This window comes from Neurospora crassa, linkage group I (assembly GCF_000182925.2).
Source record: "Neurospora crassa OR74A linkage group I, whole genome shotgun sequence".
In the NCBI taxonomy this organism is placed as follows: Eukaryota; Fungi; Ascomycota; class Sordariomycetes; order Sordariales; family Sordariaceae; genus Neurospora; species Neurospora crassa.
Genome location: NC_026501.1, coordinates 1,755,576 through 1,765,542, shown reverse-complemented (window position 1 = coordinate 1,765,542; position 9,967 = coordinate 1,755,576). Strand labels below are relative to the sequence as shown.

Genomic DNA, 9,967 nt, shown 5'->3' with positions numbered 1-9,967 from the left:
CTCTGCTCCAGTTCAAGACAGTTTTCACTCTTGAGGCTTGATTTGGGATATTCACTCGAAAGCCACGCTGAACACTGGAATTCTCATGGAGTTAAGACTTGGTTATTCTCGTATTCAGGGTGGTGAGGCAATTGCCGAGTGGAAATGATGTCCTAACCATCCAGTACTCCGAAATGAAGAGGCGGAGGAAAGTTTTTGACCAAAAATCTTGCAGGAAAAGTCTGCAAGTCGGATTCGAGCGAGGGCTTGAACTGGTCGCACAGCATCCTGCGCTGTCAAAATGCCGTACCTCTTCGGCCAAGCAGATGCAACATGCAACACCACCTCCGAATTGACCAACTGTGTCAAGTTAAAGATACCTCCCACTCAGGGATGTGCCTCTGTGTGATACATTAATCAATTTCGATCTGGTACCATCTCACTCGGCTTTCTTCGCTGCTTCACGAAGACCAGGAGCAGTGCCATTGGTCATCTCGGTCTCCTTATGTTCGATATCGGCCGCCCAGAGCGCCGCACCAACTATGGTAGTGGTTAGTTGCTTGTATTTTCTTATCAGGCAAAGAACTCATTTGTTCTAGTGAAACTTACCGGCGTTTGTGAACGAGAAGAACACGGAAGCAACCGGAATCATGTCAAGGAGCGTTGCCAGAACACCGAAGCTATTCGATACGTTGTCAGCGAGAATTCGGTCGAGAAAAGCATTGCTCCCTGATGGCATCAACTGCTTCTATGGAAGACCAGCCAGTGGAGCTTTTTGATAGATTGTAGGACATGTTTCGTGCGGAAACCCCATCACGCAAAATTACTTACGCTAAGTATGGGCCTGTATGCTTCGAAAGCCACTCCGCCTTTTGGTTTGGGGACCATCGCTTGAGTTGAAAGTACTGACTCCAAGGTCAACATTGGTTTCTTTTGATAGTTGAGCAGGTTGGCATTGCAGGTGCCATTGACTTACCCGGTCGTGAATCGTGCTGCCGCGAGAGCGTCCTATCGGACTTAGTGACACATTTCACATGTTGACAGAGGACGAGCTCTTACCTTGCAAGACGATGAATGCTACCGTGCCGACAACTATTCAACTTTTGTTTCAGTATATGCGACTTTGAGAAACGTAATGCAATGGTGGGGGAAGGGGGCCAATCTTCTTGTACCTGGAATGAAGTTAAGCGGCAAGTACATGACATATCGGATCAACGCCTTGGGGCTGAAACGCTGGAAAGGATTCTTGAGAACTTTTCCCAGTCTTTGAATGGGATCCCTGCCCGACTTCAGCTCTCTGCCTTCACTGACAAGATTGGTAGCGTCCCTGGAAATCAGGGTGCCGTCAAAGGTGTCCAAGAGGGCATCCTGCATGACGAAGTTCCTGGAAAGGAATGAAATGACTGCAGAGCTCTCGTTCAAAACGAGCACTGCTGTGGTGAGGACTGCGAGCGGCCCGTTGACGAAAGTCATAAGAGCGAGTTGCGGCACGTAGGTAAAGAAGAACATGCCCGTTACCACTCCGACAGAAAGCGTCACAATAGGGGCCAGCTTCTTGAGGAGGGGCTTCCAAAGGCTGCGATGGCTCAAGAAGTAGAAGATTCCCTATAACAAGGGGGAAAATCGTCAACGCTATGTCCCGGCTGAAAGGTTTCACTGCGAAGGTATGCGAACACACCTTGATGGGATACAAGTAGGACCCGCTCTTTGCAGCATCATTGATCAGGGCTTTGGCGCGGTCATAGTCCTCTTTCCTGTTCCCATCACTAAGCGTCAGTATCGAGTATCCGGCCAGGTGCTCTTGAAATACGAAGGCCTTACGCGACTTCCTGGGCCTTGGCCTGGACTGACTCGACAATACCTGACATCGTGTCGCGAATAGAGATGGATGGCTGAAATATTGAGACTGGTGATAATCGTTTGCTGATAGACAGAGAAGGTGGACGGTATTGCGGTCGAAGCGCTGGTGCAGCTGTTAGATCGAAAAGACCACGAAATTGAACTAATTGTGACCTTCAGGTTGGTGGACTTCTTAGGTTCTCGCGAAGTTCGAGTGCGGGGGTTCGAAGGACTTGTTTTGTTGTTTCGAGCAAGATGAAAGATGCTATTCAAACGAACGGCCTGATGCCCCAACTACGTCATCGAGCAGTTCAAACATCGTTTGCAAAGTCTTGGCACTCAGACACTTCTCCCTTGCTCCGTGACCTCCGTCAATTGTGCAACTTCGACGAACATCAACTTTTGGGCCTGTCGTAGAGCAAGCCAGCTAACAGAAAAACCTGCCTATGACATCAAAGACATTCCCTCCGCCGATAATACGCGCCTGCACCTGGGTCTGTTCATTCTCGCAAAGCTCCTCAAAGTGGACATGATTGTGTACCGTCCTGGCTCGGACGCACTGCCAAACCACAGCAGTGTATGTCATCTTAAAGGTGTTCGTAAACCATTTATAGACGCCAGTGACCGCTAGCATTCGGGATAATCATTACTTGGCTTAGCTTTAGTGGACTTGCCTGCCACTGAGTATATGTACATCCCTCTGCCATGCTGCGCTTGTCACGCTGATGCGAACAGGTTTCGTCCACGAGGGCGATAGACGATGATCTTGTCGCAAATAGATTACATTGAAAGTTGGCCCTTTCCTCCCTTCTCACCCTAAGTGGTGTCATTATTCGTTTCGATTTTCTAATTGTTCTTACACTAATTTAATTTGGATAGTGTCCACCGTTACAATAGCCCATACTGTACGTATGTGAAGTCCGTATCCCCAACCTGTATCATTATCCACCATATCAACACCCATCCCATCAATGCCTTTGAGATACTACACTTCACGTAAGGGAACGTTAAAAGATTAAAGAAAATGAGGTTGGAAGGAGAATGAAAAAAATCAGCCACGACCGCATCGTTCCGGCAAGGCATACAGGGGTAGGTTATTGTTCATATGGCCTTATCCGGTTGACCCAGCATGACTCTGCGTTGCAGAGCAAAAGAAACCCTTCTCGAGGGGAAAGAAAAAAAAGAAAGAGGAAGAGTCTCTGAAAACCTTGCCGTGTATGTCCAATGCGGCGTCTGAAGCAATTACAAACAATAGCTCTAGGGAACGGGTGCGAAAGTTTGATGTAATGATGCTGAAAGGGACAAGTGACGCATTCGAAGCGGGAACGTCATAAGCCATGTTGGTCTACGAATAAAAGCCCTCAACCAGGTAAATGACGCCGAAGACGAGGAAGGCAACAGCACCACCGACGGTGACTAAAATGTAGCGGTTAGCATGCGTGCATTGTAAAAGGGAAAGCGTTGTCAACTTACTGACTTTCAGGCTGACCTTGCCTGCAATAGCCTTTCCACCGATGACGGCAACACTCGTGCAAATACCGTGGCCGACAACAGCTCCGAGCGTGACCCACCAATAGTCCTGACCAGCCGCCATGGCAATGGTTGCAATTTGACTGCGGTCACCCCACTCGCCCAAAAAGGTCATAACGAAGGTTTGGACCCAGGCTGGGCTCAGCAGAAGAGACACAAGGTTGTTGAAACCGGCGAGGCATTCCGTAAGGTTTCTTCCACGCGGCGAAGCGTTTCGTGCATCGGGCGAGCTGGAGGGGCTGCGAGGCGGCGTCGGGAATCGGGACTTGGAGCGAGACTTGCGGTTACCAAGACCCATTTCCAGACTATAGGGGGAGACGCTCGACCTCCTGCGGCCCTGCTTACGGGCAAGGTGTTCCTTCTCCTCAAGCTCCTGCTCGACCTCCTGCATCTCGGCGGAAACGCCTTCATCGGGACTCATGGCCATACCCTCACGGAGCAACCGAGCTCCAAAGACAAGGAACAAAGCGGCAGCCAGGTAGTTGGTGATCTTCTTGGGAATAAGGGTGGGTACAGCGTGTCCCAAGACGGCTGAGAGGATGGTCATGGTGATCAAGGCAGCAAAAGCGCCGGAAAACACAACTAGGCGGTCGTGCTTCATAGCCATCAAGGCTGCAACGAGGAATGTCTTGTCACCGATCTCGGAAAAAAGAATCATGGTGAACGAAAGGAAGAAAGAGTGGAAAGGTGTGATGACGCCTTCAGTGCCCTTGCCGGACTCACCGAGACTGGCTCCCGTCTTCTCTCCACTGGGGACGTCTAGATGGTCGATTCTTCCCGCCGAGTCAGGTAGAGGGGGGGATTTGTCGTGTGTCTTGTCAGGGAGATTTGCTGGCTTCTGAACCGGTGGTTAGCTGGGCCCCGTCGCGACCTGGTAGACACGCTAAACTCACCTCGAAGCCCGTGATATCGTCTGCCGCCTTGTCACCATGTTTGTCTTGCGTTTCTTTGTCCACCTTCTTCTGCTCTGCGTGCGGCAGAGGAGGAGCTTCCTTAGGGGCCTGAGGCTTGTTTTCGACCTTCTCGCCAGTCTCGTTCTCCTTCAGGATCCTCTCCTTGGTCTTCTCGCTTACACCGCCGCTTGTACCTGTGGTGCCTTCTTTGGGCCCCTGTCGATTGGGGTCGTCCATGACTCCATCGTTGGTATCGGGTATCTTCTTCCCGCCCACAATTGTAGGATCTTCTGGGCGGTCTTTCAAAACAGGCAAGTCCTTGGTGGTTTCGGGAGCAGAAGACTCGAAGTCGACAAAGGGGCCCGCGTGCGGCTTCCCATCCTTGCCATCAACAGGCGCATCTTTAGTGCCATACTTCTTAGCGACTGGTGGGACGTCGACTAGGGAATCGATAGCCGCATTCTTCTCGAGTTGCTTGCTGCTCTCCGTCGTCGACTGCGCGATGACGGCAGTGGCCGCAAGGGAGGGGATGAGAAGCTGTCGCAATCTCATTGTGGAGGCGACTTTGGGTCGGTGTCTTTTCGTTGAATCGGAGCAAGAGTTGCCAGAAGGCGGATGTTTATCGATAGTATTGCGGTCGGCGTTCTTCGCAAACGTGGTGATCGTCCAGATTTCGGGAAGAGCTAGCGCCGGACCAAAGAAGGTAAAGAAGCAGAAAACTGATGTCTCACCGCATGAAGTTAGGGACGTAGGGACAGTAAAGAGCGATCGAATAGCGGGCAGATGGTGATTCAGCAGTGTCGGTTCCCAAATGCGGAATCAGAGCAGAACTGGCCAGAGGCAAAAGTTGCGATAGAAGTTCTGCGGCCTGTCGACAGATGGAGTGTTTACCTAATCAGGGGTTCCAGCCTGTTGGAGCTTCGCTTTTGGAACCTGAAGTGGATGGAAAGCTGGGGTAGTGTAGATGCACGAGAAAGGGTGCACGTCGCACCGCCACCGCGCGCTTGGATTCCCCCTACTGCCATGCATCGAACAACAACCGCGGGACCGCGCCGAGCTGGAACTTGTGTACACCAGTAGCACCAATCTCAGCTATCCCACGCCTAGCAGGATCATGCCTGTTGAACTAGGACATTACGTTAGTGCATGGTAGTCATCGGAAGGTCAGGGGTAGACTGCCAAACTATCGATGTAACCCACAAGACAAAGCGACCTCAAAGCCATACAGTAGAGACTCTGTCCACGATTTTGCTTACGTTATTCTGTGAGGCTATATTGATGAGGCCATATCACTAGCAAGCCAACTGAATGTAGGTTTGGTAAGATCCCTTGAGGATCGCTGTAGAGGTGACAATGCATGGTCGTGTTGCAACTAGTATCACTTGAAATATTTCCTTGCCTGGTGGAAATCATTACCACTTACTCCAAGTCTGCAGCCCATGAATTAATTTGGACGCTGGGCCATAAAGATACTTGGGAGATCGCGGTCCTCAAACCTGGTAGAGGTATCAGTAGTCGGTACATCTTTGCTTTGCTTTGTTGGGTCTTTTCAGCGACCCAGTCTGAGCGAGTCTGGATACACCTCACACCAATTAACAACCTTTCAGTCTCTCTTGATTGGGAGTAGATGCTACGATGTTGTTCCGAAAACTCCCAATACTACAGTCCACGATTCCTTCAGACAACCTGGAACCGCGGTAATTCTATACGATCCTGGAAGGTAATGTGACTTGACAACTTCCGGTCCGGTCGGTCGAGATCTGTTCAGAGCTCTGAATGTCCGGATAGGTAGGTACTAACAGAAATACCGTGCAGTGGAGCCATGGGCTTGAGTTAGTGAGTACCTACAGTAGCCTCTGACCCCAATCCTAAGTCGACTCTATGACTTGTGTCGGCTGAATTGGGGGAATGGTCACCGGGCACGTCTTGTTGATTGTTGGGCGGTCTTCAACTACAGGCAAGTGGATTAGGTACCTATGGTAGAGGTTACGGCATGAGGTTGTGATTGCCCGCTGCAAGGCGCGGTTCACGTCGCCCGAGTACAAAACAACCCCTGGAGGGATGACGACGGTGCTGGGCGGTCACGTGAAAGATCACGGCCGGTGTGGTAGTGGGGCAGGTATTGCTTGGCTTCCTGTCCTTGGCAAAAGAAATCGAATTGGGCCTTCCTCCTCCAACCCCGAAATCCTCACAGCAAAAAAATCTCAAAACAAACTTCGTCGACGCGGACTAAACCCTAACCCCAACCCTTCTTTGCTGTCGTCGACGACAAGCACGCGCATTTCCATCCATCTTTCTCGACAGCTGAGCTCACGGAACGTGCTGGTCAGTGAATCAGTGAGGGGAACAATGACGGGACGCGGGAGAGGTCGTCCTGGCACGCGGCAACAACAACCGGCCGAGGGAACGACGGTTGCTGTCCGGCGTACCATGCGTCTCCAGCAGCAATCTCCGCCACCTACTCAAGGGGAGCAGGCAGAGCAGCACCAGCTCCAGCAACAGCAACAGCAACAGCAGGTTCAGGATGCTCAGATTGACCCAGCTATCACTGGTGCTCAGGAATTAGGGATGCCTCCTCCTCCCGTCCCAGCCCCGAAAGGCCAAAGTAAGGATTCTGAGCAGGCCTTCGTTGAAGTTGCCCGTCGAAGCACGCGCCGTGATGCTCGTGCTGGGAGCATGGTGAGCGTTAATAGCGTTCTCACCCGTGTCTCTGGCACGGACGCCATCTCCTCTCAGCCAGAAACCCCAAGTAAGACTACATGGCTAATTTACCCATAATCGTCATATTAATTGTCTGCAACAGGTTTTGCTCTTCGTAGGGGTACATCAACATCATTCACTGGTGCCCCAGCTCGGGGGGTATCCATTGATACAGTTTCCGAGCTGGGCAGAACTCCGGCAAGGAGGGGAAAGGAGAGGCTTTTGATGAGCCGCATGTTGCCACATCTCTTCGCTTCAGCGGACAAACTGTTCACTCTCCTAGCCACAATACACCCTCAACAGAGGGACCCTGACGAGCAGGCAGCTTTGGAAGAAGAATTCGAAATGTACCGCTCACGTTATATCTCCAACAACAGCGAACCTAGCATCAACCTCAAGCACGTTCTTTCGGCCATGGAAGTCGACCCCAACTCGCCGGCCGGCTCTGACGCCTGTAAGACTGTGACGCTCGCCAACTTTGCGACAATGTTCGATCGAATTGATGTGATTCAGCAGGGTAAAACCGAAGACGACTTGGCCGACTTGCAGGTTTGCGATGACATAATCGCCCAGTCTCTGGTAGTGGATGGAGTCGAGAATTCGGCGCTCCTTAAGCCAGAAGACATCATGACCATAGTGGTGGAAATCCGGACGCTTTTGTTCATGCTCACCCTCCAGAATTTCGAGGCGCAGAACCAGCTTCCCGTAAGCCGGTCGGAGATATTGGCGGATACGTTCTGTCAAGGGGTCCCAAGTGTGGAAGCAGTGGAGGACTTCAAACAAGGCAACAAGGATGCTTTGCCGCTGAGGTTGGTTCCGGGCATTGACCCGAACGGCGACCCTTGGCACAAGGAAGGGTATATTACACGGCTGCAATCCATCTGCGGATGCCTGCCCAACGAATCCATCGACGACGCCGCTCTTCATGCTTGCTTGGAGCATATCAAGAAATTGTATGACCCTCACACGTCTCTACGGGCTATTAGGGATAGCCTGGAGACCTGTTTCCACGAAACCAAACGACAACTACAGCCTGTGCCACCGGGACCGTCTTACCTAGCTACACAGTATGGCGCGCCGGATTCCTCGGCAGAGGAAACACAAATCCAGTCTCAGTTGGAGAGTGAGTCACTGGCAGTTACTGGGTATGTATACAACCTCCTAGGCTACTGGGCCTCTATGCTAATATGATATCTGTTACAGGCAAAGACAATTGAATTATTTGGCTTCTCTTCAGAAGATACCTCTGGAATCTGATAGCGAAGCTTCACAAGCACAAGATGGAGGTTTCTCGACAACCCAGGATATCTTCGGAAGACCCCATGAACTCCCATTGAGCAGTTACCCCCCCCTTGGGCGTGCTCCATACCCCCCTAGCTTCGACGCTCAACAATCGCCGCCTTTGGCGTACCCCAGTAATCCGAGTGCTTTTCAAAACGGCACTCTTTACGCACAGTCAGCCGCCCAGCTAGGCCGACCTAAGAGAGCTTCGCCGAGCGGTAATGATGGTGTAGTCGATGGATCAGATGTGAGCAAACCGCCAGCCAAAAAGCCAAGGACCCGTCGCCCGAGGCCTGCTGTCCCCACTCCTGCCGCAGAGGGTGCAATGGGGGATGTTGGGACGCCGTCTTCATCTGCCGCTACTGCTGCTGCCGCTGTCGCTGCTGTGGCTAGGTATTCACCGTCCTCAGGCACGAAGGCTGAGCCTGACCTCGACGCCGTGTCGCAACGCTCGAGAGAGCTCTCGGCAGCTAACCGGAAAGCCAGAGGACCACAGAGTCGGTCACCCTGGCTTCGCGATGACATCAGGATGTTGATCAAGGCAGTGGATACGTACAAGTGTAAATGGAGCGTCATCGAGAAGGAAATAAAGGAGGGGAAAATCCCTTTTGAGCGCCCTCGTGACCAGCAGGCTTTGCGAGACAAAGCTCGCTTGCTAAAGCAGGACTTCTTAAAGTGAGTGACTTGACGCCTTGCTTACTAAACCTTATCTGGCCGCTACTGACACGTCTGGTACAGGGCTGATGCTATTTTGCCTCCGTCCTTTGATCTCGTTGTGCTGGGCAAAAAAGAGAAAGAAGCTGTGAAGGCATGCGGCAAAAATCCCGACCGCAAGGAAGACGACGTCCGGAACGGGTTTCCCATCAATACTGATTATCACGCGCAAGAGCCGATGCAGGAGCAAGCAAGCGCCGCCGAAGCGGAGGACCAAGCGCAGGTGCAGGGCGAGGAACAACCGGACATGCAACTCGAAACACAGGCGGAGGTACAGACTGAGGCGCAACCCGAGGCCTCGGCAGTGGTCTCAGATGAGGTGCCTGTCGATGCAGAAGCGATAGAAGCTGCTTCCACATCATAGGGTCCATTTGTGTATCCGATCGCTGATGCTACGCAGGTGAGGGCCGTAGCAGGAGAGTGATATAAGAAGCTGTGCCTAAGAGTACGCCCCAAAAGAGAGCAAGCAAACATACTAGAAAACAAATCATGCTTTTATGAGCCAAAGCAAGGCTATATGTCCTTTTGGAGGAAGACGAAAAGGAAGAGATGGGTACAATGGATGCTCGGACCAACTGTATCCTTAAGTACAGGCTGGGACTACCGTTGAGGAGAACCAATTGACAGCAAGAAGGGCTCACGATAATGCAATTTGAGTAAAGTAGTCAGTATCAAGCTGTCATTCAAGCCGAAAGGGAAGGCGGCCACCTAGACCGAGTGTGGGATGTAAAGCTTGGCACTGAACAGGTCCAAGTAAAGTATCAATAGTTATCATGGTGATTACTACGTACTAGCAATCTTGGTTCTATTTTTCCTTCAGAAGCACAAGTGAGGTGACCTGGCAGGTTGAACAATGTCAAGTTTGTCTTCCAGGAACAACATCCCGTGTGATTATATTGAAAATAATTAAACTCGATGATCTACTCAGGAGGCGGGAGGGAAGCATCTATGTAGAGGTAACTAGGTATGTACATATTGGAAGGGTGGTCTGTGCGCTGTAACACCCGCTCCTTGAGGTTGACGATGCACAT

General features: G+C 51.5%; 3 protein-coding genes across 3 annotated transcripts; 1 reads left to right on the top strand and 2 right to left on the bottom strand.

Moving 5' to 3' along the window:
- NCU01989 (hypothetical protein) lies at positions 1 to 2,084 on the bottom strand. The gene is made up of 8 exons (XM_959761.2): positions 1,801 to 2,084; positions 1,658 to 1,733; positions 1,152 to 1,584; positions 1,039 to 1,071; positions 956 to 987; positions 811 to 884; positions 589 to 659; positions 1 to 519 (listed from the first exon to the last, which is right to left on the bottom strand). Exons 1-8 carry the CDS (start codon positions 1,845 to 1,847, stop codon positions 419 to 421), a joined length of 867 nt encoding a protein of 288 aa, XP_964854.2. The 5' UTR covers positions 1,848 to 2,084; the 3' UTR covers positions 1 to 418.
- A 502-nt stretch (positions 2,085 to 2,586) lies between these two features.
- Positions 2,587 to 5,190, bottom strand: NCU01990 (UPF0016 domain-containing protein). The gene is made up of 3 exons (XM_959762.3): positions 4,242 to 5,190; positions 3,292 to 4,186; positions 2,587 to 3,234 (listed from the first exon to the last, which is right to left on the bottom strand). The coding sequence occupies exons 1-3, from the start codon at positions 4,791 to 4,793 to the stop codon at positions 3,164 to 3,166; spliced, it is 1,518 nt and encodes a 505-aa protein (XP_964855.2). The 5' UTR covers positions 4,794 to 5,190; the 3' UTR covers positions 2,587 to 3,163.
- A 1,237-nt stretch (positions 5,191 to 6,427) lies between these two features.
- Positions 6,428 to 9,686, top strand: NCU01991 (hypothetical protein). Its single transcript, XM_959763.2, has 4 exons — positions 6,428 to 6,990; positions 7,045 to 8,086; positions 8,145 to 8,897; positions 8,961 to 9,686. Exons 1-4 carry the CDS (start codon positions 6,591 to 6,593, stop codon positions 9,298 to 9,300), a joined length of 2,535 nt encoding a protein of 844 aa, XP_964856.1. The 5' UTR covers positions 6,428 to 6,590; the 3' UTR covers positions 9,301 to 9,686.
- The last annotated feature ends 281 nt before the right edge of the window (positions 9,687 to 9,967 follow it).